Source organism: Tachypleus tridentatus, chromosome 2, assembly GCF_004210375.1.
Source record: "Tachypleus tridentatus isolate NWPU-2018 chromosome 2, ASM421037v1, whole genome shotgun sequence".
NCBI classification, from domain to species: Eukaryota; Metazoa; Arthropoda; class Merostomata; order Xiphosura; family Limulidae; genus Tachypleus; species Tachypleus tridentatus.
This window is the reverse complement of record NC_134826.1, coordinates 65,194,611-65,220,217: the sequence shown is the minus strand read 5'-3', so window position 1 is coordinate 65,220,217 and position 25,607 is coordinate 65,194,611. Positions and strand designations below refer to the sequence as shown.

The following is a 25,607-nucleotide window of genomic DNA, read 5'->3' as shown; positions in this document are numbered from 1 at the left end:
TTAAAATAGTGCCATCGTTGAAAGTCGTAAAGATGGTAAGAAACTAAAATGTAGCTTACAGTGATTTGAGAAATGGCATACAGTTCAGCAGTGAACACAGCTGTAGAGGGGATTCTGCACTTCTCTGATTGATGTTTCAAGTTGAATTAAGTGGTCAATGGTGGAGTGCTGTCGTCAGAACCCACCCTGGGTGGGTGAGAGGAAGTTGTTTGATTCGAGGAACCAAACAAGACGAGCATTAACCATCCTCTCTAAGGTCTTACAGAGACAGCTTGTCAAAGCAATTGGATGGTAGTTTGAAGGAATCTTTCTCAGGTTTAGAGAAAGGTAAAATAATAGCCTGGCACAAGGCATTAGGAAAAACATTCTCCTGCCAGATCCAGTTAAAAACAATTAGAAAAATATCAAGAGAAGCAGGAGAGAGATGGTGCAGCATGTCATAGTGTACATCATCAGGACCAACAGATGTACTGCCAGACCAATGAAGTGCCATTTTCAGTTCCACCAGTGTAAAGGGACAATTATAGTCAAAGACAGTCAGTTCGAAAGGAAAGAGGTGAACCCTCTGCTCGAGTCTTGATGGCTAAGAAGTTAGAGGAACAAGCAGAAGTGCTAGATACCTGGCAAAAGCTTTCACCTAGAGTATTGGCAATGCTCCAGACATGAGCTACCTCTTAGCCATCAGAGAGTAAGATCAAGATGGATACAGAATTGTAGTGCCCACTGACCTTTCAAATCCTGTCCCATATGACCCTGGAACTAGTGGTAGAAGATATGCTAGTTGTGAACTTAATCCAAGATTCCTTCTGGCTTTGATGTCTTACCCACCTAGCATGTGCATGGGCCCGTTGGAAAGCGATGTGGTTTGAAAGAGTGGGATTTCTATGGAAAGTATCCCAGGCCTGTTTTTGAGCCTTCCATCCATGTGGCAGGCAGGATTCCACCACGGACGAGGATATTGTGGAAAACGTGTCAAGGTTTCAGGAATATGCTGAGCAGCTGCTTGTATAATACAGTCAGTTACCACTGCCACACAGTCGTCTATTGATGGCTGACTCACGATGGCAGGATCAAGTTCTGCGAGAGCAGTGAAAGTGGACCATTCTGCCTGATCCAGCTTCCACCAGGGTACGTGGGTAGGGTGGCATCGACCACAGCCAGTTTGTCTCAAAAGTATAGGAAAATGATCACTGCCTAGTGTTTTATTGTCAACCCTCCATGAAAAATGGGAGAATAATGAAGGGGAGCAAACCGAGAGATCAATAGCAGTATATGATGGATTAGGTGCATGAAAATAAGTGGAAGAACCAGTATTGAAAAGAGAAAGATTGTGATCAGAGAGCATATGTTCCACAGAGCAACCCCTCCTATCAATAACAGCACTTCCCCAGAGGGGATGATGTCCATTAAAGTCACCCAGGATTAGAAATGGAGATGGTAACTGTTCAACAAGAGCATCAAGGTCTGATTGATCATATGTCTCTCCAGGTAACAGGTATAGAGAACAAACAGTGATGGTATGACCCAAGGAAACACGGATGGCTATGGCCTCCAAGGGTGTGTTGAGTGACAAAGACAGGGTAAGCACATGCTGATCAACCAACAGTGCCACCCCTCCATGTACTCGTCCATCACACAGCCTGTCATTTCTGTACAGAGAAAACTGCCAAAAGGTGACTGTATCGGCAGGCTTCAGAAATGTTTCTTGTAAGGAAAGACATATACGATGGTAGAAAGCAATCATTGTTTTGATGTCATCCAGATTAGAATGTAAACGTCGACAGTTCCATTGTATCAAGGTGGCCATTTTTAATGATGGGTAGGCAAAGTGGCTGGAGAACCCTTCTGCTTATAACCACGTCTTTTATCCTTACTGTTCTTATTCGGGGAGGTCTATCGACCTCCATGGACCCTGCCCTGGGTCGATTGGGCAGGTCTTTGTTTTTGGAAGGGGATTCCAGTGACTGAGGACATGAACAAATGATTGTTTTGCATCTTGGGGTGGGAGAAAAAGATGCATCTGAAGAAATGCCTATATTTGAAACCAAAGGATGTGGATCTTGGGGTTTGTTGGAATGTATGGGAGAAACAGAGATGGGTGTAGAAGTTGATTCATCAACCTCTTTAACCATAGAGGTCAAATGGCTTTTCATTTGTTTTGAAAACGATTCTGTTGGAGGCATAGAGAGATTTATCTGCACTCCCACTGTAGTTGTGGAACGAAGTGCAGCAGCATATGTCCTGGATGAAGTGGCAGACAGCAAATTTTGAGCCTCAGGATAACTAATGTTATGAGTCAAATGCTGCACCTCTTTTTCCTCTAATCATTTTTGGCAATAACGAAAGTAGGAAGGGTGAGAACCATTGCAGTTGACACAATGTGGGTCTGTATCACACTCATAGGCATCGTGTTCCTTGCCACCACAACGAGCACATGTCAGAGAACACGACATGACATCTTTGAGTGGACGAACCTTTGACATTGGAAACATCGAAGATGGTTTGGAATGTACGGCCATACCCTGCAATTTAGATAACCTGTCTTAATAGTGGCAGGTGCACGTGGTGATGTAAATGTCAAAATGAAGATATTTGTTGGCAGTGTAACTCCATCTTTGCGAGTGGAGATGCTGCTTACTGCAGAAACTCCTTGAGTGGAGAAACCAGTGAGAATCTCTGACTTGGGGACATTCTACAAATCCCTCTCAACAATAATTACTGGTGATGAATTCAAGGTAGCATGAGGGGTAACCTCAATAGGTACATCCCCAATTGCCCTTGAATTCAAGAGGAGTTCACTGTGTTGGGATGTGGATGTTTCAACCAATATGTCTCCAGATCGAAGCTTCTTTACTGACTTTGGAGAACTAGCAAGTCCCTCTAGTCCCTTGTGAATAAAAATGGGAGATATTTGCCCTAAAGGTTTTTCTGAAAGAGAATGTAATATAAGAAAATGAGGTACGTATATTACAGTTGTTGAAGATTGCTGCTCAAAGTCTTCAAGACGTGGTCGTTTCTCTATCGACTGTTTTTTCACTATTTTATTTAAATTTTTTGTAGGAGGGTCCATAGGAAAAAAGGAAAATTTTGGTACCCACTGACGCCACCCACCATGGAGCCCTACGAGTGGATACACCACAATGTAATGCAAGGATATTGCAGCAATGCTAGGGTTTCATGAGCACTATACCCAAACACCAGCATCAGACACAATGTCCACAACACCCATTGAGAACATCCAACACTGGTACTTGGTTGACTCTAGCCCAAGTGGACCAGCCAACTGACCAAAGGGGAGCCACCCAAAGGCTGTCCATCTACAGGAATTCAAGGCCAATGTGGTGTGATAGGGTTGGACCCCTCAACCACCAGGATCCTCTCCTCTCCTTCACGGGTCACCACACATGGCAAACACATGGGTGGATGTTTAGATCCCAGAGGAGGTAACCAGAAAGAACAGAACCTTTCCTGGGAGGTCCCCTCACCACGTACAGGAATCCACACTGAGGGGCAATTAGGCTTAAAATATAAGTCTCAGTGCCATTGACTAAGATATGAATGTTGGAGATAGCTTTATGATTAGCCCACAGAGTCACCTGATATCGAACTTTCCATAAAAATGGAAATGGAAAGATGGTTCAAAAGATGTTTGACAAACAGAAGGCAATACTTCCAGTCAGAAGTATCTGCTTGTTTCAGATGACTCAAAGTAAGGCTACATTGGAAATGGTAATAAGCCATGGTGGGATGGTGTGACCAGTGGATACACCAATGCCATCCAAGGACAGACCCAATTCATCCAACTGTTCCTGGATACTGAGGCTAAAAGGAACAGTGGCAAGTCATCTGTTCTGAAAAAGCATAGCCCACTGAGGAAGGAAAACAGAACCCCAGGTGGTATGCTGTAGTAAGGACTGAATTAAAGACAGTTGCAAATAGCAGAGGTATAGAAGAGATTCATGAGATTGTGTAGAAACTCTGGACTAGGAAAGTGCAGAAACCCCTGTGCAGAGTCAAACTCTTGATGATGAACAGGGCCCAGCATCTTCAAGTTCAAGGCCCTGGCAAAGCCATAGACCAGAGACCTATAGTCCAGTTTCAATTGAATGACAGCACAATATATCTTTAGCATAGAACATTGATCCACTCCCCAAGAGGTGAAAGAGAACACGGAGGATATTCAGTGCCCATGTACACTTGGCTCATAGCTGCTTGAGGTGTGGTATAATGGAGAGCTTATGATCAAAGATAAGCCCCAAGAACTTTGTCTCAGGGACCACAGGTAACACAACTTCACTGATACAGACTTCAGGATCAGGGTGAATACTCCATTGGCAGCACAAGTGCATGCAACTTATTTTAGAGAGAGAGAAGTTAAAACCATTTGCTGTTGTCCACTTCAGAAAACAATTGAGGGCAGTCTGGAGCTGCTACTCAATATACCTCATGTTCGATGATATAAAGCCCGTTTGCAACAGTAAGAGGGAGTGATGGCATTAATCTTTATACTGAAAGGTTTGGCACTCAAAACTCAGCCCTGAGAGGCTTCAAGTTCCTGTAGGAAAGAACAAGAAAGTGTCAAACCCACAAGAACTTGGAATCTGGTGTCCATTAAAAATCTGTTGATAAAAATTGGCAAATGGCCATGCAACCCATGTAAGTGAAGATCTCACAAAATGCCATACCTCCATGTGGTATCATCAGCCTTCTCAAGGTCAAAGAATACTGACACAAGATGCTGTTACTTGAGAAAGACTTCTCTCTTCAATGTTTCAAGTCACATCAGGTGATCTGTGGTGAAGCGCTGTCATCAGAACCCACACTGGGTGGGCGAGAGATGGTTCTTTGATTCAACAAACCAAACAAGAGGAACATTAACCATCCTCTCTAAGATCTTACAGAGACAGCTCATCAAAGCAACTGGATGGTAGTTTGAAGAAATCTTGGGATCCTTTCCAGACTTTGAGAAAGGCAGGACAACAGCTTGGCACCATGGATCAGGAAAAACATTTTCCTGCCAGATCCAGTTAAAAACAACCACTAAAGTACCAAGAGCTGCAGGAAAGAGATGGCGCAGCATCTCGTAGTGTATATATCTTCAGGTCCAACAAATTTACTACCAGACCGATGAAGAGACAGCTTGAGTTCCATCAGTGTAAAGGAGCAATTATAATCATAAAGATGATCACCTATAAGGAAAGAGGTGAATAACAAAATAAATAAAAAATACACACACACACATATATATAAACAGGTATTTGATCCATATCATCTTGAATAAAGCCATAATAAAGTACATTTTACACAACTAAAAATAGGTGAGTTTTATATCCCTTACTTTTCTTATGTAATTGACCTACTAGGTTAAAGATCATTATGCACACAAAGTTTAACAGTGCAGTTGTGACTAAGGTAATGAGAGTTACCATGCTGGTAAGTGCCTGATTGCCACTCAAAGTGAAGTCCAGTACAGTTTGAATGGATATTCTGTAAAAATCACACCAACCACAGCAATAAGAGCTACTGTGACTTAAAGAATAAAATATAATTTGTTAAGCCTGTAAAGAATCATAGCATCAAGAGCTGCTGTAACCTAAAGAATAAAAATATAATTTGTTAAGTCTGTAAAGAAATAGCTAATGTAACCTAAAGAACAAAAACATAATCTGTTAAGTCTGTAAAGTGTCAAGAGCTACCATAACACAGAAAACAGAAACATAATCTTGACCATAGTGTGATTGAGCTCAGGTAAATTATGAATAAGCATTCTCTATCTTATTCAGTGTCCAATTATATGACCATCACTATATAATGTATTGGGATTACCATGAGACTGGAAGTTCAAGGGCAGATGGATGAGGTTCTATATCTTGGGAAGGAGTCATTTATTTACCAACTACACTAATAGATCCAGTTGTTCAGATACATCATCATACCAGTTCATAAAATAGAGATATGTTTCATATATAAATATTTTTTTAAATAAAAAAACAAAAGTAGTACTTGTGATACTGCAAATTACAAAGAGTATGTTTTGATATTATTTTGCTTTTCAAAAATAAAATATGATAAAATTAAAGAATAAACTTTGTTCAGGTTACATAAGAAGTAATGAGAATTTAGGATGTTAAAGTACAAAAGAAAAAAATTAAAATATGTAATGTGAGAGATTACTAGGTTCCTTCTTACACCTACAACTGTAAATTTAACAGTTTTGTATAGTATGGCCTATTCTGGTCTTGGTTATCAACATGTAACTTGTATTTACCATAAATTACCATGATAACAATCAATAATATCAAATGGCCAGGTGGTTAAGACATTCGACCCGTAATCCGAGGGTCGCAATTAGAATCTCCATCACACCAAACATGCTTGCCCTTTCAGCCGTGGGGGCATTACAATGTGACGGTCAATCGAATTTTTCATTGATAAAAGAGTAACCCAAGAGTTAGCGTGGGTGGTGATGACTAGCTGCCTTTCTTCTAGTCTTACACTGCTAAAGTAGGAATGGCAGATAGCCCTTGTGTAACTTTGTGCAAAATTGAAAAACAAACAAACCATAATTTGTATTATGACTCAATATTGTATATAATAATACTGATGGCAAATTTTTAAAAATTATTAACAGTTATGTATCCATGTTAATAAAACATTATCAGTTTTGATTGTTATACAAAAAGGAAGAAATTTGCATACATTTGTCAAAAAAGCATGTACATTCCATACTCTATAATTTTAAAATCATATTTTGAAATTGAAAAACATGTTTATAAAATGATTTACAACAATGTATGACATACAACTGTACAATAAGCCATTTATAAATGACACTGTAAATTCAAATGCAATATTTACAACATCCAAAGACCTTTGAAACATTTGAATTGTAAACATTTGCATAAAATGTATCTTCCTTATTGCTGTATCAAAATGATTGTGGTATGTTACATATTGTACTAATACTTTTGCAAAATGTCTATATTTAAGAGCAAAGTTTCATACATGGAGTCATATTCTTAAGAAAAATCAACTGTTTCTTTTTTTGTTTGTTCAATTGAAAATTTATTGTTTAGGTGAATGGAATGTGAGTGTTTAAAGAACATTAGTGTGAGTTCAGTAGAAGTGTGCTTGGCAAAAGTGTAAATAACATGTATGAATACAGAGTGGAGTGGATTTACCACATAATTTGTAACTTGTATTATGATGTATGTTATAAACATGGCTGCCAATGCTTAAGCCATCTGCCTAACTTCTTTTGTTGTTGAACATGAAGTTATTTTTGGTTGTAGTAAATTCCAAGGAGGAGGATAAAATGTGTGTTAGAGATGTGAATTGAAGTATTAGGGTCATTAATGTTAAGGTTCAGTGCAGTAATATACAAGCAAAGCTTCTTCAGACATAAAACTGATAAACATCAGTACCAACTTGCATGACATCAAAGTTTGCTGTTAAGACTTAAGGGCTCAGCTGATATAGTGTGTTGCTGAAAATGAAGAAATCTTTAAAAATAAGCCTGTGAATATAGCATAAACAAGCAAGCTATGAATATGCTAAGACTGTAGTTGAAAGTGTGTGTTTGTGTGTTTTTTTAAAGCAAAGCTACATCAGGCTATCTGTTGAATCCACTGAGGGGAATTGTAGCCCTGATTTTAGCATTGTAAATCTATAGACGTATCTCTGTCCAAGTGGGGAACATGGTTAAAAGAATCATAATCCAGTGATATGGAGCAGTCTGACTTCTGTGGCTTAGAAATGCCGTAGAGCAGAGGGTTCCAAAGTTTTTGTGCTTATGGCACACTCGTCTGACCCCACACCAGAAGTAAATTACCTTAAAAAAATGGTTTTGTGTGCTTTTTATCAACACAAAATTTTGAAAGCAAACAATCAGAGAAGTTTCATATTATTCTGAAACAAAGCTAAAATTCCAATATGACTTGAACAGCTTCAAACACTTTTTGAAAGCTGAGGAAAGTTAAAGAAAAATTATACTAAACAGAGCTGTAGAGAACCAGTGAAGTTATTTTTACTGACCAGCTAAATAATCTGTTTGATATTGTTCATCAAGATACCAGAAGACAGAGAATAATTTCTCCTTGCACAGAGGGATAAGGGACAATGGATGTACCTCAAGTAGCTTTGAATGATATTCAAAACAAAACAAACATTAAGGGTATTAAACACTTAGCTTACACAATATCATCTGATTAAAGATCTCAAAGGTTTATGAAAAAGAAACTTAAAGAGTCCAAACATATTTACTTACAAATTTTTCTTGTCTCTTCTGTATTCAGATGTGTACTGTCGATTTAGTGTTTTGTAACCTTGGCCTGATTTTTTGATAAGGTACTTTGAACACTGAAAATCTGATTCCTGAAAAAATAAAAATATGAGTTTTTTGATGGTGCTGTAACATTAAAAATACTGAACTCCCCAGAAATTCATCAGAAAGAATAGTCAACAATACTGATACTTTATTTTTATTTTTTTAGTATCCTACATCACAAGTACTAATATGAGGTACCTAAAAAAAACATAAAAGTAATTTTTGAAGCTGGTGTATGGCATTAAAAATTTTGGATTTCAAAGAAATTCGTGTAAGGTATATAATACATTTACCACAACATCACTTGTCATCAGTGCAGAAATTTCTATTTTGAAAGACTTGTGTTATTCTTATAAAAATTACAATCAAGAGAAAGCAACACTTTGCACACTCCACATCTGTGCTGTAAACGAACAGCACTTGGAACTGTTACTATTATGTGGTGGCGACCCTAACTATCGGACTCTTCCGTGTTTATAAACCTAACGCGAGAAAATAACGCTGTCATTTATTCGAAAGGGTTCTTTTTCTCTCTTTTCCCCATCATAATACTTATGCATTTCACAGTTTAAAAAAAACAAACTTATAAATCCTGATAGTTAAAATGCCATTAAAAGATGTATGTTACGTGCTTTATCGCAAGAAAAGAAAAAGACTTTTCATAAAAGGAAGCAAACGTAAGAATGGCTTCTATCAATCCTTCGAAATAACAGTAAGGATAACGCTTTTATCATCCTCACGTAATAACACAGGAACAAGGAAGTAGAATATTACCAGACAAAATCAGGATATATTAAACTCAATTCTGATTTAATAGTTACTATTGCTACATGTTAATTCTTTCCTGCGATTATGTAATGTTAATACAGATTCCATCCCTGCTATTATGTTTACATTATTTTGTGGGATTGATATTAGTCATGCCTACATATACTTCTCTTTCTTTACTTGTTTTTTAAATGCAGTATTTTAATAGATACAGGAAGTTTATATTTATAACCAAGTTCTAAATACAATTAAATTCCAACTGTAATGTTTACTGTTTATCTTTTATTGGCTGGTAATGCCTGTTTCGTCCTGCACATAAGCTTTTTAACAGAACTTTTTTTTGTAAGAAAGCTAACTTCAAGAGGTAATGATCACCCCGCTGACACTAGAATTGATTTTTTTTATTACTACTAGTTATTAACAATACTTATAAAAACAGGTATTCCGTTTGAAACTATGTCACCTCAATGGAATTGCTTTGAGTTATTATGTAATAAAGATGAAGAGGGAGGAACAATAATTTCAAACTTTGTATCTTAATATTTACAAACATTCTCACAACTTGTGATTTGATCATTGCATAGATATTGTTATAGAAGAAAACGCTGTGTTGTTGCGTAAAGTTCTCATAACCTGTTGAAGAGATATTTAAAATACAATCCAGGCCATTCCTACATAGGTAGTGCTGCACCTGCATGGTAATATTACACACTTCATTTAAAGCGTACAGATACTAAATATGTATGAATCTAGCAATGAAATACTAATAATTTAAGAGTTCCCTCGCAATTAAGGTTTGTTTCGAATTTCGCGCAAAGCTACACCAGGGTTATCTGTGCTAGATGCTCCTACTTTAGCAATGATAGTTTATCACTAGTTTAGACAGAAGACAGCTAGTCATCATCACCAACCGCCAACTATTGGACTACTCTTTCACCAACGAATAAAGGGGTTGACATTCATACTGTAGCATCCCCATAGCTGAAAAATGAGGGTGTTCGATGACGGAAATTGGAACCTGTAATCCGCAGATTGTGAATCAGAGCGCTTTTACCACCAGACATAATTAAGGAAGAAGACGTACCTGTTTGATGTTCGTGTTACTTTCACGTGGTAATGACCAGAACATTTAACTGTTACAACATTAAACATTCAGGTATATTTCACTGTATTTAAACATTTAAATATGAGTATAAACCGTACCGTTATTTACTGTCAAATTCACTACCCCTTGTGAACTTATCAACATAAAACATCTCATGATCCCCACGTATATGTAATCTTACTTAACACTTTCAAAGTGGAAAATAAAAGAAATTGTGAGACGTTCTTGGTCACAAATTTAAAGTTTTAAGATTTCCCTCACAAATGTTTATTTTAAACATTCCTAAACGTAGGACCTTCTCTTAACTTACAGATCTATTTCTCCAGTTTTGAGTGCCATATTAAATGTTAAAATGGCTCACCGAACGTATGATAATTCCACATTATATGTTACTCGAAGTAAGCGGTACTTCTACGTTTTTAAAGCAGACATAATTTAACGTCATCAGGCATTAATGGTACGATGGACTGGAGTTGACTGTTTCGACCATTGTCCTGCTTGATCAGTTATAGGGAGTTTTATGCGTAAGATATTGGTGTCTCGTGGTTTTCGAGGATAGATCTTTAAACGATTTGTGTATGTGTGTGTGTTTTATAGCAAAGCCATTACTATCAGATCTATCTATAGTTACCAAAATGTTCCAGCATTGTTCTATTGCTACCACATCATTCTATAGCTACTAACAAGTATTAGAATGCCACGGTAAACTATTTACAAAGTAAACAAAAGAAAGCTCAGATCTGTTACAGCAAAGTTCTAACAATTCGTGTTTAAAAGTTTTCAGATTTATTACAGTGTAATTTTAATAATTCTGTTTATCAAGTCAGATACAGGCTTCCAGATATATTACAGTGAAGCTTTAATAATTCTGTTTATCAAGCCAGATACAGGCTTCCAGATATATTACAGTGAAGCTTTAACAATTCGTGTTTATCAAGCCAGATACAAGATTCCGTATCTATTACAGTAAAGTGTTAACAATTCGTGTTTAACAGGACCAATACTAGCTTCCAGACATATTCACACTGAAGCTTTAACAATTCGGGTTTAACAAGACCAATCTTAGCTTCTAGACGTATTACAGTGAAGTTTTAACAGTTCGTATTTATCAAGCCAGATACAAGCTTCCAGACTTATCTTAAAGAGTTTTTTCTCTGAGTACCAGCATCCCTAATGACATGTCTGAGTAGATTTTATAATATGTTATATTTCATGTTTATATTCACTGTAAGCATGAAACGTCTGTAGGAAGCGGTAAAGCCAGTCAAGCTTGAATACTGAATATACACATCGTATTGAATTAAAAGAAACAAGTTTTAATGCATGAATTGTTGCTATACATGTCATAAAAAGTGGCATGCAAGACAGTGTGTCACATTGTTTAACTGTGGCAATGTCCTGACCACTCAAACGGTGCTTTCTACAGCAGTCGAATGTGCTCATAATTTTGTTTTGAGAATGACCCAGGAATTCCATTTAGTATAAATATCGTTTGTGACAGAATGTGGGAGCTTAACACCAAACATTTTACAAGTGGTTATTATAAAACAGCGTTTAGGAAACACTGATGGAAATTTACATTTAAACATAGGGATTTATATCTAAATATAGTTTAAAACATTGTTCTGTTTATTAAAACAATATTCTTTAACGTCCATGGAAATATTTCTGTTGATGCATATTAACAACATACCGTATCCATTAAAAACGTGTGTTATGTGAGTGATGTTATCTTAAAATAATATTTATAAAATCTTAATTTCTACAACATAAAAACGAAATTTCCAACATGTCCAATAGTAAGAAATATATGTGATACTATATTAAAAGGAATAAAAAACATTTGGCAAACGTAGAATCATGTACAGATGGCAGTGCCAAGAATAATGCAAACAAGAATATAAGGATGATACAGTTATAAACAGATAATCCGTATATGACTTTCAATAAAAAATGTAATGGTACACTATAACATACACGAACATACAATGGTTATGAAGTCGGTTAATTCGACCAACATCGTAGCAAAAGTCTGTAATAATAAAGACATGTTTTGACTCAGCTTGTTCTAGACTCTTAATGGTCCTACGTGGATACCTATCTTGACAAGACCATGGCATTATGATGAGCAAAATGCATATTAATAGTCAAAAATAAATAACTTTTAATTACAGTAATATTAAAATCAGAAATGCACATTGCAGTTTAACATTAAATTTTAATATTAAAAGTAATTTAAGGACAATCTATTTATGGCTGTATCATCTCTTTATTCTTGTTTGCATTTTTTTGGACACTGCTATCACTGATTAATTTTGCTTTTACAGAACTTTTTAATTACTTGTTTTGTGGCGTTTCTTCCATGACTGATTTTTACACCTTCATACATAATAAAGGGGATGATTCCCTGAATATACCGATTGTATAATGTACAAAGCATTGAGTATTCAACACGTTACAGTAATCTAATGTTCATCTATTATGGCTGTTAATTCCTGTTTTACCTTGTATACCTTAGTTTTTTTGATGAACACCAGATTTCTGTAATGTTAATACTGTTTGCACTAGAATTATAATTTTTCTTAGTTACTACTTGTCATTATGACTACTTGATTACATCGTGCAGCCCAGAAACACATCGAATGGATTTAGGTTTAAATGATGTTAGCAATGAGTTAGTTGTAAAGTTATTTCGACTGAAACAACAAGAAGAAAGATGAACAATTTAGTTGGTTGGTTACTTTATGGTTTGGTATCTTTGCGATGGCTTCGTGCCTTGTTTTTCGGCTTGTTGGGTAGAGAAACATACGACTGTGAGTGGCAACTATCTTCTAAAGTAAAAATATCTGTAATTGGTTATTTTTAGCGTGGATAGTTATATTATTCTATTAAGAATTTTGGCCATCCATACACTTAGATTCTACCGAGTTTGTGTAAAAGGGATTGCTACTAATTAATTTTCTACACATTGAAACTCAACAGTATAAAATATAAAATTGAATTATTTTAAAACATGTATTCCTCTTCAATACCAAATGTAAAACCTTCTTACCCTTCTCATGTGCACCAGCTTGTTCACCAGAGAAGTCATCATCAAGTCCTGTTTTGTGCCGACAATAACTTCTGGATTATATTTCTGTGCACCTACGCCACTACCTGCTATCGTCTTTCTGTACCTTAACGGGAAGGAAAAATATTGATAAACATCGCGTTTCTTTTACTTACGGTTCCTGAATAGATGAATCTACTACTGACAAAGTTAGCATAATACAGAAGTCGAAAATATTCAGTATACTATTCCAAAATAGTCACTTGCTGGGACAGCGGTACGTTCACAGACATGAACCGTTAAAATTTGGGATTCGATTTCTTGCGGTGAACATAGCAGAAAGCCTAATGTGGTTGTGCTCCGACAAAAACAAATAAACTACTTAAAACATTAGGATAACATGGGGTACTTTATATTGTTGGGACACAGTGTTTATATAACTATATGTTTTAACGTTATAAGATAATCGACCTAAGAAACATAGCTAGAAGACCCAATTTATTATTACACGTAAAAAAGTAATGAATATTTGAAAACTAATAGAGGTTTTGGTGATTCCTCTGCTTCGAGAATAATGCTAACTACTGATGTTTAGTGACGTGACGTCAGTAACTAAGATGTTGGGACTTAATCAGTTTTAGATCTGATAATGACTGCTTTCGTCGTACAGAAAACAACAACATATTTTGTTTCAAACTTAACCAATTTATACATGAATTAACCACGTTTAAAAACGTTATTATGCAATAGTCTATTGGATACGTTGCAACTACTATTATCAATCAAGCTTAGGTTCAAATAATCTTGAGAGATCACCTAAGATTAGCGACGATTACTGTGGATCTTGAGAGTAGCACAAAAAGTCGAAGTCAACTAATTAGTAAGTTTATTTGTTGTTTTTTTTTATTTTCACGCAAAGCTACACGAGAGCCATCTACGCTAGCCGTTCCTATTTTGGAATGAAGGACTAGAGGGATTGGTTTGTTTTTTTGAATATAGTGCAAAGCTACTCGAGGCCTATCTGAACTGGCCTTCTCTAATTTAGTAGTGTAAGACTAGAGGGAAGGCAATTAGTCATCACCACCCATTACCAACGCTTGGGTTACTCTTTTTACCAACGAATAGTGAGATTGATCGTCACATTATAACACCTCCACGGCTCCACCATGTTTAGTGTGACGGGGATTTGAACCCGTGACGTTCAGATTACGAGTCGAGTGCCTTAACCACCTGGTCATGCCGGGTCTCGTTCTTCTGAATACGTGGTATTACATCATACAGTTCACAAAACCTTAGCAAAATTAAATTTTGTGTAATAATTTACTAAACACAACAGTTTAGTTTCTACGTGTCGTTTCAGCTATATGGGAATTGATCTTTGCTCGAGAATAAAGTGTAAATTAAAAAATATATATATGTTTCGGATGACACGAAACTTATTTTAAACTCACTTTTTAAATCATCCAAAACAACACAAATGTATTGCCAGTCAGCGACAGATTTATGGGACTTACAACGCTAAAATTCGCAATTTGATCCCTGCAAACGGCGCTCAGGTAGTCATTGTGTGGTTCTGAGCTATAAGAAGCTACACGCACGTGCGCGTATTTTTCGAAAATCAGATAATGTTTTGTTCTTTTCCTGACAGTTTATTTAGTATCCCGATAATGATTTACATTTCTGGTTAAAAATTTAGGCCAACGAAAAAAATCTCATGATTAACAACATTTATTGGTATTTACAAATCTTAAATTCTAATGTTTGAAATTTACGATTGTCCAAGATGTTACATGGTGTTGTGGCTTCATCGTACTTTTCCTTACTTCCTGGATCAGATAACTTTGTACGAATTGAAATTGACTTATCACAGAAGATTTACAAGTTATATTACGATACCACTAGATGGCACTAAACGGTAAAAGTTTCTACTTTTAGTAGAAAAGTGGTACAGGAAGACTCGTTTCAATTTTATCAATAGGTGTGTGTTTTGCTATAGCAAAGCCACATTGAGTTATCTCCTGAGTTCACCGAGGAGAATTAAACCGTTGATTTTAGCGGTGTAAATCCGTAGACTTACCGCTGTACTAGCGGGGGCGTTTATCAGTACGTGAAATTCATAAAATTAAATTATCACAGCATTAATTACTTCAACTTCCGAATAGGTATGCGCCAAAAAATTGTATTTATATAATGTTTTAATCTAAATATTTAGAAAAATACATTATCTAATTAATAATATTAACTATTTAAAGGATAAGATGAAATATTAAAAAATGAAACACAGTTGAGGTAAATATATTTGAAAGAACACGCCAACTACAAATGATCTAAAACGATTTATTTCACCAGGTTGTTATTCAATGAAAAAAAAAAAGAAATTCCGATATAACTAACTGATCGTTGTCATAACAACTGACAACTTTGCGACAGTTAGATGAATCAAAAGTTCACCAGAATGTTTTAATAAGGACTGAGGACTCTGAGTAATCAAAATGTGACTTTATGGTTAATCTCACAGTGCTGGCTCTTTTGTTTTCTATCAAAGTGTTTTCCTTAAGTTCGATAGTAAGACGTAGCATTTTTTAACTTCTTTCTGTAGTGCTCTATGGTGACTAAAACATTTACAGTTGAAAATATGTGCCACATTTTATGTATCAATAATTTACACAAAAAATTCCATTTGTTAACTTTCTGCAGTTCCCTCTGGTGATTAAAATATTTACACTTGAAAATATGTGCCACATTTTACGTATCAGTAATTTACGAAAAAATGAACCATTGTTAACTTTTGTGGCGCCCTTTGGTAAGTAGAACATTTACACCTTTTATGCATCAGTAATTTAAGAAAAAATGGACCATTGTTAACTTTTGTGGCGCCCTTTGGTAAGTAGAACATTTACACCTTTTATGCATCAGTAATTTAAGGAAAAAATGGACCATTTGTTAACTTTTGTAGTGCCCTCTGGTGACTACAACATTTACAGTTGAAAATATGTGCCACATTTTACGCATCAGTATTTCATGAAAAAACAAACAAACAAGTTCCTTACTGTTTTGCAATCACTATCCATTCATTTATAAACATTGTAATATTCTAAAGTGTTAAGGTGCTTCCCGGCTAGTCTTGGCCTCGTGTTTCAAGCTAATACTGAGTGGCAGAATTATTTTGTTTTTTCATTTTTTTTGCTGCTTTGTAAAATTATAAAAATCCATCCGTGGCGAAACTAAATAAGCAATAATTTGGAAAGTTGAATTGAACACGTTTCTTATCTTATGTATGAGTGAATTTAAAGAATTATTTGCACGTTCAGATAAAAGTTGTTATTTTCCCTTGATTACCTTAAAATAAATGAATTTTCTTTCTCGGGAACTACAAAAGTTTTTTTTCTGTTATTGTACGTTGGTGCTTCTCTCAGAGTTTAAAAATAATTCCTTCATTTTTTTAACGAACAGTTACGAATTTCTAAAACACAGAACAAAGTTCATTAGCTTTTCTCATAATTTCTCGATATCGTAAATCATGCACACACACAAATAAAAAACTTCGAATCTTTTTCATTTCCTTTTCTTCTGCAAGCTAAAATTACACTTGTATGACGTTAAAGAAAGAAGACAGACTATTTCATCTAATTACAGTCTCACAATGATATTTTCAGAAGTGCAGTCTTCAAATAATTGCACTGTGATGAAAACATTAGAAGTATTATCTGCAAGTAAAAAAGGTAAATAATGATGCTGTGATGAAAACATTAGAAGTATTATCTGCAAGTAAAAAAGGTAAATAATGATGCTGTGATGAAAATATTTGAAGTATTATCTACAAGTAAAAAAGGTAAGTAATGACTGTGATGAAAACATTTGAAGTATTATCTACAAGTAAAAAAGGTAAGTAATGACGCTGTGATGAAAACATTAGAAGTATTATCTACAAGTAAAAAAGGTAAATAATGATGCTGTGATGAAAACATTTGAAGTATTATCTACAAGTAAAAAAGGTAAGTAATAACGCTGTGATGAAAACATTAGAAGTATTATCTACAAGTAAAAAAGGTAAGTAATGACTCTGTGATGAAAATATTAGAAGTATTGCCTACAAGTAAAAAAGGTAAATAATGATGCTGTGATGAAAACATTAGAAGTATTATCTACAAGTAAAAAAGGTAACTAATGAGTCTGTGATGAAAACATTTGAAGTATTATCTACAAGTAAAAAAGGTAAGTAATGACTGTGATGAAAACATTTGAAGTATTATCTACAAGTAAAAAAGGTAAGTAATGACGCTGTGATGAAACATTAGAAGTATTATCTACAAGTAAAAAGGGTAAATAATGATGCTGTGATGAAAACATTTGAAGTATTATCTACAAGTAAAAAAGGTAAGTAATGACTGTGATGAAAACATTTGAATTATTATCTACAAGTAAAAAAGGTAAGTAATAACGCTGTGACGAAAACGTTAGAAGTATTATCTACAAGTAAAAAAGGTAAGTAATGACTCTGTGATGAAAACATTTGAAGTATTATCTACAAGTAAAAAAGGTAAGTAATGACTGTGATGAAAACATTTGAAGTATTATCTACAAGTAAAAAAGGTAAGTAATGACGCTGTGATGAAACATTAGAAGTATTATCTACAAGTAAAAAAGGTAAGTAATGACTCTGTGATGAAAATATTAGAAGTATTGCCTACAAGTAAAAAAGGTAAATAATGATGCTGTGATGAAAACATTAGAAGTATTATCTACAAGTAAAAAAGGTAACTAATGAGTCTGTGATGAAAACATTTGAAGTATTATCAACAAGTATAAAAGGTAGGCAATGTCACTGTGATGAAAACATTAGAGGTATTATCTACACGTAAAAAAGGTAAGTAATGACTCTGTGATGAAAACATTAGAAGTATTATCTACAAGTAAAAAAGGTAAGTAATGATGCTGTGATGAAAACATTAGAAGTATTATCTATAAGTAAAAAAGGTAAGTAATGACTCCGTGATGAAAACATTAGAAGTATTATCTATTAGTATCTATTAGCTAGCGCAGATAGCCCTCGTGTAGCTTCACGTGAAATTCAAAACAATAAATCATTTTGTCTTTTCACTTGTTATTTAACAGTTGTTTATTTGATTTCACTGATTTCAGTATTAGTATATTTGAAAAGATAAAAACAAATACGTTTGGACAAAATTTAAATTTTGAAAACATTGTTAGATTTTTGAATTTCGCGCAAAGCTACACAAGGGCTTCCTGCGCTAATTGTCCCTAATTTAACAGTGTAAGCCCAGTGTAACAATCAAACCAAATCATATTTTCCCCCATTCAGAATAAAAGTCCCTTACTATTTTAATAGATTAAACTGCTTGTCACATGACTGCTGAACTGAGAAATGAAATGCGAGATGTCAGGGACAATCCTTAGATTAGCAGAGTCTTAGAAATAATGTATATTTTTTCTTCTTCTAATAAACGAAACAAGAGGCGTTATAATGTGACAGTCAATCCCACCATTCGTTGGTGAAAGAGTAGCTCAAGAGTTGGTGGTGGGTGGTGATGACTAGCTGCCTTCCCTCTAGTCTTACACTGCTAAATTAGGGACGGCTAGCGCAGATAGTCCAGGTATAGCTTTGTGCGAAATTCAAAACAAACCAAAGTCTGCAGACACAATGCAGTGCCACCGAAGGGTGGGGGGGAAGGCATTTATATTTCAAATTATACCAGTGATCGATCTAAAAATAAGGCATTAAGACGCAAAGAGTAGATATCTTCAAAAAATATTTTGTTAAGAGGTTTAATAAATAATATAACACTAATATTAAGATACGTTTACCATATTAATTTTTGGTTGGGTCATCTTAACAGTGTAAGATTATTATTTATTTGTTATTTGAAGATGCACACCTTCTCTGAGCTATCAAATTTTCTTGTATTTATAAAATTATTTGAAATGATCTACTATTCTATTTGTGGTTAATTTACTTGTAATATCTTTGTCACTCATAATATTTTAAATTCAGATTAACACTAATACTGCTTCAGTTTAATCTACTTCAACATGTTCTTATGTTACTCACCTGGCGATGCCGAGCCTTTTATGTGTCATGATAAACTTTGTTACAGTTGTTTTTTGTTAAATGTAGTTTTCTTATATTGAAGTAATAACAAAGTTTTGTTCTTTATAATGGTTACATTATTCGTTACTTTCAATTTGAAACTTTTATAAACACTTGTAAGAGCTTAAAATGGAATCGATAATTTCACGAAGCTACACAATGGGCCATCTGTGCTCTGCCCACTACAGGTATCGAAACGCAGTGTTACGGGGGGGGGTATGAAGAGAGGGAAACGTGTACAGTCCTTATATTAAAGTAGTGTTTTAATTCACGCTTTATAATATTGTTTCTGATAGATTTCGGCAGAAAGAAACCTATTTATTTACACACAGGACTCATGCCTTAGACATATCTTGCAGCGCCCTGAATTTATAATACGTAAACTACTACAATGAAATTATGTTTCAACTATTTTAAATAGTAGCTGATTTATGGGTCTAAAGCTTCAAATCCGTTAGCTAACGACGTCAGCGGGTTTTTGTAAAACCTTTAATAAAACCAACTTCTATACTAGATTTGGACAAATGCCATGACCTCGTTTGGATTTCCTTGTTTTGACGAGATGAAATACGTCCATACAAACTTTCCTTGAAGCTTCATCCTTCAGTTTAAGTTAAAAGCTCAGAGAAATACATTATTACACATCTTTAAAACAAAACAACAACAAAAAGACAAAAAACAGCATAACTGTACACGTAAATACTGTTTTCCCATTAGTAATCATTTCAGATTCTATGTTGAATTCTAAAGATAGTTTTGCACTCATTCTAACTGGAAATTATTTTACATGAGAAAATTAAGTAATTAATTATCAGAAACAATAAGACTTTTCTAGCATACACCTATAAAATCACATAGTCGTGCGTTGATGTATTATTACAAGGAAAAATATCAAGTTTCTACGCATAAATGTGTAATTTGCTCAATTATTTTTTATTGACCAATTTCACAAAATATTTATAACCAACATTCGATAACTGCACATGTAATTTACCAACGTGATTTTAAGTATCATAAATAAAAACGGGGTATGTCCTTTGCTGAGTCTACGTATAGTATTATTATAATTACTTGCATTAGGCTTAGGTGAGCCTGATTTCTTGTTTTGCACAAATAAAGAAAACTTAAATTTTATTTGGATAACTGAGACTGGAAAGTTTCTAGTACAAGCCAGGTGGTATGGGCATTCGACTCGTAATCTGAGAGCCACGGATTCGAATCCCCATCAAACCAAACACTTAGGCTTAAAACGATTGACAAAAGGTTTGAAAGTTTTACAAACGTGTTTTATATTGATAGTGAATGCCTGTCACTTGAACACAGACTACAATGAAACAATCCTACACTGACAAAAACTGGAGCCGGTCTAACTCTTTTTGTACTTCAAACACCATTCAGCTTAATCTACTGTGTTAACGAACCAACTGGAGTTTTATTCACAATAATATTAAATCTTTAAATGCATATATGATATATATTAGCTAAGAATGTTGAATACAAAGGCCTATTTAGCACTATAACTTCCAAAATGTTTACATTTTCATACAGCTTTATTATAGGCTCAGAACGAGGTTGCATTGGCCTAGGCCAGTATTATTAGTATCAGGCTAGGCCTATGTAAATTTATAATTTAGTTTTGAATTATTTACCAAAACCAGAGGTCTTTCAGCATGTCGGATCCTTACAAACCACTGTTTCCTTCTGTTAACATCTTTAGAAAAGCTGTGGAACGAGAGAGAGAAAAGTTGTTTGGTGCATTGTTGATACGCATAAGAACACAACAATGATATGATACTATTATAGACATACTTAAAATTACAGTATTATGTAATAGTTTTGTTGATTAGCGACTCTGTCGAATGAAGCGTTACCAAAAGACTACTGGCTTTTACATGCATCAGATTCATAAAACAAAATTAATATGTACAGTTATCAAACCCTATTTTAGGTTGATATATGTTAATATCTAATTTATGTCGTTTTTCTTAAAACTTTCTCAATATGTTAAACCTTTCTAATAAAAAGACAAACAGTAAATTTAAAAATTATTACTTATTTCTTTTAAAACCACGAAAAACAATGGATATTAAGTTGCTAGTGAGAATGACATTGGGTGGGTCAGTGTGATATATGGAGTGCACGGCCACCCTCAACCTCCACTCCCTCCTGTCCTCAGCCGTGCCTTGACAATATTTCACTTTGATTGGTGAAAAAATATAAAACAAATTGTCCATCTTCAATCATTCATGTACTTGCTTGCTCAATGTCATAAACAAATCATAAAATCCTTAGTGAAATGCTTATTCAATAAAAAGGAATTTAGGAGCTTTCTCTTTAGAAACAATGTAATAATAACTTTATTTTCAGTTCTTTATTTATTGATTCACTTAGACCTACTGTAGACTGTAGACCTACTAAAGATCCAATGTGATGTTCTATCTAGCATCTTGGGTGCTAACAATTTCCAGTTTCTGTCCGAGCACGATAAGTGCTTTGAATTATAAGGACCGTTTGTAAGCTGAGATTTATGAAATAGGGAATGTAATAAAATAATGTTTTGTCACTTTTGTAGGTGAATAAATCAAATATAGCCATCATTACAAGTTGCACGTCAAAAATATTAACTAAGTATACTAGAAACGCAAGTAAGTAATTTATAAAAACCAAATTTCGATCATTAATATTGTTGAGCATTGGATTTTTATATCTTCTTTTATAAATATAATGGTACTGTCTGTTATATGTCCTTGTAACTACTTTGTAGGGTGTAGACGAATCGTCACCAATATTTAAATGGATGTTTTGTTAGGTTTATGAGAGGGTACATAATTTTTTTTTCAATTTTGCATTTTGTGGTTTTCACGTGCGTCATGTTACAATTACTTCGGCCTCTGTTGATAGATCTTCACCAAATTTGATAGGGAGGTTCAATGGGTTTATGAGTAGATACACGGAAACTTGCCATTAAAGGTATTGTGTTTTGTAGCTTTAATGTGTGTGTTTTTTTACAATTACATTTTAGAAAAGCAACTTTTCACTTATACTGAATTTAAATAACTTTGTTTTGACATTGATCGGTGATCTTTAGTAATTTACCATAATATTCATCGTAACACCTTAACATTATCCTCAGTATACTAGTTAAAGAATGAATGAAATCCATAATTTAAAAAAAAAACAAACTTTTAGTTTATAAACACGAAACAAACCAACTAGCATCCAACCCTAGACGTAGCTCATGTGTCCACAAAGTTTCTTTTGTCTTTACACTTGTTTTACAGATCCAATCGCTAGGAAATTGAAATCTTGAAGAGTAGAGGGTTTGTTTTCAATTTCGCGCAAAGCTACACAAGGGTTATCTGCGCTTGCCGTCCCTAATTTAGCAGTGGAAGACTAGAGGAAGGGCAGCTAGTCATCACCACCCACCGCCAACTCTTGGGCTACTCTTTTACCAACGAATAGTGGAGTTGAACGTCACATTATGACGCCCTCACGGCTAAAAGGGCGAGCATATTTGGTGTGACGGAGTCGAGTGCCTTAACCACCTGACCATGCCGTGCCTCTTGAAGAGTAGAGAAGATGTTATACTATTGTAACGCATGTTCTTTAATCCTTGAACTCAAAGAACGAAATGTTAAGCCTATATAGCATGGTTACATCTTGGATATATAAATATATAGATGACACAAGAACGCTTCGTTTTGTGCACACTGCATTTAACTTTGAAGCGTCTACTCTATGACATATTTACTTGAATCAATATTATGTTGGATTTAAAGATGATGCCCTTGTTTGTTTTTAATTGCAAAGTTACATGTCTTTGCTCCATTTGCCACAGATATCGAAATCCAGTTTCTAGCACTATAAGTCCACAGACGTATTGCTGTGCCCCCAGGGAGGAGGGTAGGTGAAGATAAATGTTAAAAACTCAGTTGTAATGGTGTGAACATGTTTTCCAAGTTACCAAAGCAAAATTACAGTTCATTATACTCATCACAAAACATTAATGATGGGCATTCTATATGTTTTAACTCCTTAGGGATCCTAGATAATTAAAAGAATGCATAATAATAAATATTTATTGATGACAAGAAATCCACTTGAAATATAAATGCATTTCAGAACGGCATGTATAGGTATTAAAAATTTTACTGATAAGCAGAGAACAACGTTTCGACCTTTGTTAATCTGAAGATGACCTAGGAATGTCGAAACGTTGTTCTCTGCTTATCAGTAAAAGTTTTAATATCTATACCTGCCGTTCTGAGATGCATTTTTATTTCAAGTGGGTTTCTCGTCGTCAAGAAATATTATTATTATGCATTCTTCTAATTATCTAGGATCCCTAAGGAGTTAGATAAAGAATGCAGTGTTAAAATATGTAACAGGTCTAATATTAGTGTCTTAAGACAAAAATAATTAATTAGAAATGTTAAAGCTGTTTTGTATTGCAAGACTCCATAAATCATTTGTTTAGTTGTTAATTTCGTAATCGTACAAACCTCTAAATATTTCTTAATTAATAGTGTTTTAGTATGTTAATTTATGTGTTTGATAGAGGGAGCGGTTATTGGTGATGATGCAATATCTAGAAACTTCATTATGATGTAATTTTCGAGAAGGTTTGTGAAACAAAGGTATGATACAAATATGGGTAATAAATGAAGAATAAGTTATTTAGTGAAGTATTCAGAGAATTTATGGGTTCGGTGGTAGAACTGAGATTTATTGCGTTTATTCAATTAATCAATAAATTAGAAAGAAATTGTGTAAGTTTATTTGTGAGTTACGCGATTTACTTTTTCCCGGACTTTCTGTTCAAACATTATTTATGTACTTAGGCCGATTATTAAAGCTGAAGAAAGCCTGTGCAAAACATTAAGACAGAAATAAGCTAATCTGTGATGTTAAATAGGGTCACCGCTGGTATAGCGGTAGGTCTACGGATTTATAACGCTAAAATCAGGGGTTCGATTCCCTTCGGTGGATCTAGCAGATAACCTGATGTGGCTTTGCTACAAGAAAAACACACATACACACACGTTAAAGTGGTTGGTCTTGGCATTATTTTTTACCAAATAGTTAAAACATCTCATCCAACGATAGAACATGTTACAACACAACTGTAAGAAGTGGGATTATTTTGATGAAAATAAGATAGAACCTTGACTGAAGTTCAAGATCGCAACCTGATCGGCACTTTCATGAAAATGATAAAGTAATCAAAAGAAGATCAGGAAGAAAGAGGAAAAAGTATTAGAAAATGAGAAGAAAGATGCAGAAACCTAAAACGGGAACGAGACCGGAAATTAAGATAAGTCTAAAAACAAAAACAAAAAAATTTAAAGATAAAGAACAAATAGACCGGAAATTAGAAGAATGAGACAAAAATAAATAAAAATGACCAAGAAAGTTGTGATTTTTTTAAATCTAAATGGAAGAGACGAGAATAGTTAAGTGAAACAAATATAATATTCAGAGAAGAATAATGATTAATAATAAGTATGATTGAAGATAGGATCAGTTACACTACTGAAGATGTAAAGGTTTGCTTCTTTTGTTTTTGAATTTTGCGCAAAGCTACACGAGGGGTTTCTGCATTAGCCATCCCCAATTTAGCATTGTAAGACTAGAAGGAAGGCAACTAGTCATCATTACCCACCACTAACTCTTGGGTTACTCTTTTACCAACGAATAGTGGGATTGACTGTCACATTCTAACGCTCCCACGGCTGAAAGAGCGAGCATGTACGGTATGAAGGGGATTTGAACTTGCGACCCTCAGATTACGAGTCGAACGCCGTAACCACCTGGCCATTCTGGGCCTCGATGAAATGGAAAGCAACAGCAAGTGTAGAATGAAACATTTGGAAAAAAAAAAAAAAATTAAACGTGAAGATAAAACCAGCCACATTTTTTTCTGCATTTGCTAAAGATTTAACGCCATTTAATATTGAATAGGAAAAAACCTATTGGGCTACTGATCAGAGCACTTGATCTTAACAACAAACAAACATTAAGAAGTGAGCTTCAGTGCAAAGTGTTTCTATCGTATATGTATATTGCAATAAAACCATGATTGTTTTCCAAGTTTTAACAGTTTTTGTTTGTTTGTTTTTTGGAATTTCGCACAAAGCTACTCGAGGGCTATCTGTGCTAGCCGTCCCTAATTTAGCAGTGTAAGACTAGAGGGAAGGCAGCTTGTCATCACCACCCACCGCCAACTCTTGGGCTACTCTTTTACAAACGA

The 25,607-nt window shown here is 34.7% G+C and overlaps 2 protein-coding genes across 4 annotated transcripts in view; one reads left to right on the top strand and one right to left on the bottom strand.

The window, feature by feature from the left end:
• The window catches only part of LOC143244029 (uncharacterized), a 156,838-nt gene that overhangs the window by 29,694 nt on the left and 101,537 nt on the right, over positions 1–25,607 (top strand). The gene's annotated exons all lie outside the window — the stretch shown is intronic.
• LOC143244028 (anoctamin-2-like) overlaps positions 1–25,607 on the bottom strand; it is a 91,840-nt gene that overhangs the window by 17,831 nt on the left and 48,402 nt on the right. Inside the window, exons 1-2 of one of the 3 annotated variants that reach the window (XM_076487989.1) lie at positions 8,620–8,986; positions 8,267–8,373 (exon numbers count right to left, since the gene is read on the bottom strand). The exons of the other annotated variants lie outside the window; for them this stretch is intronic. Coding sequence (XP_076344104.1) covers positions 8,267–8,373; positions 8,620–8,637 — 125 coding nt within the window. The 5' untranslated portion in view covers positions 8,638–8,986. Of the gene's footprint in view, positions 1–8,266; positions 8,374–8,619; positions 8,987–25,607 lie in introns of those variants that run through there. 3 annotated transcript variants of the gene reach the window in all.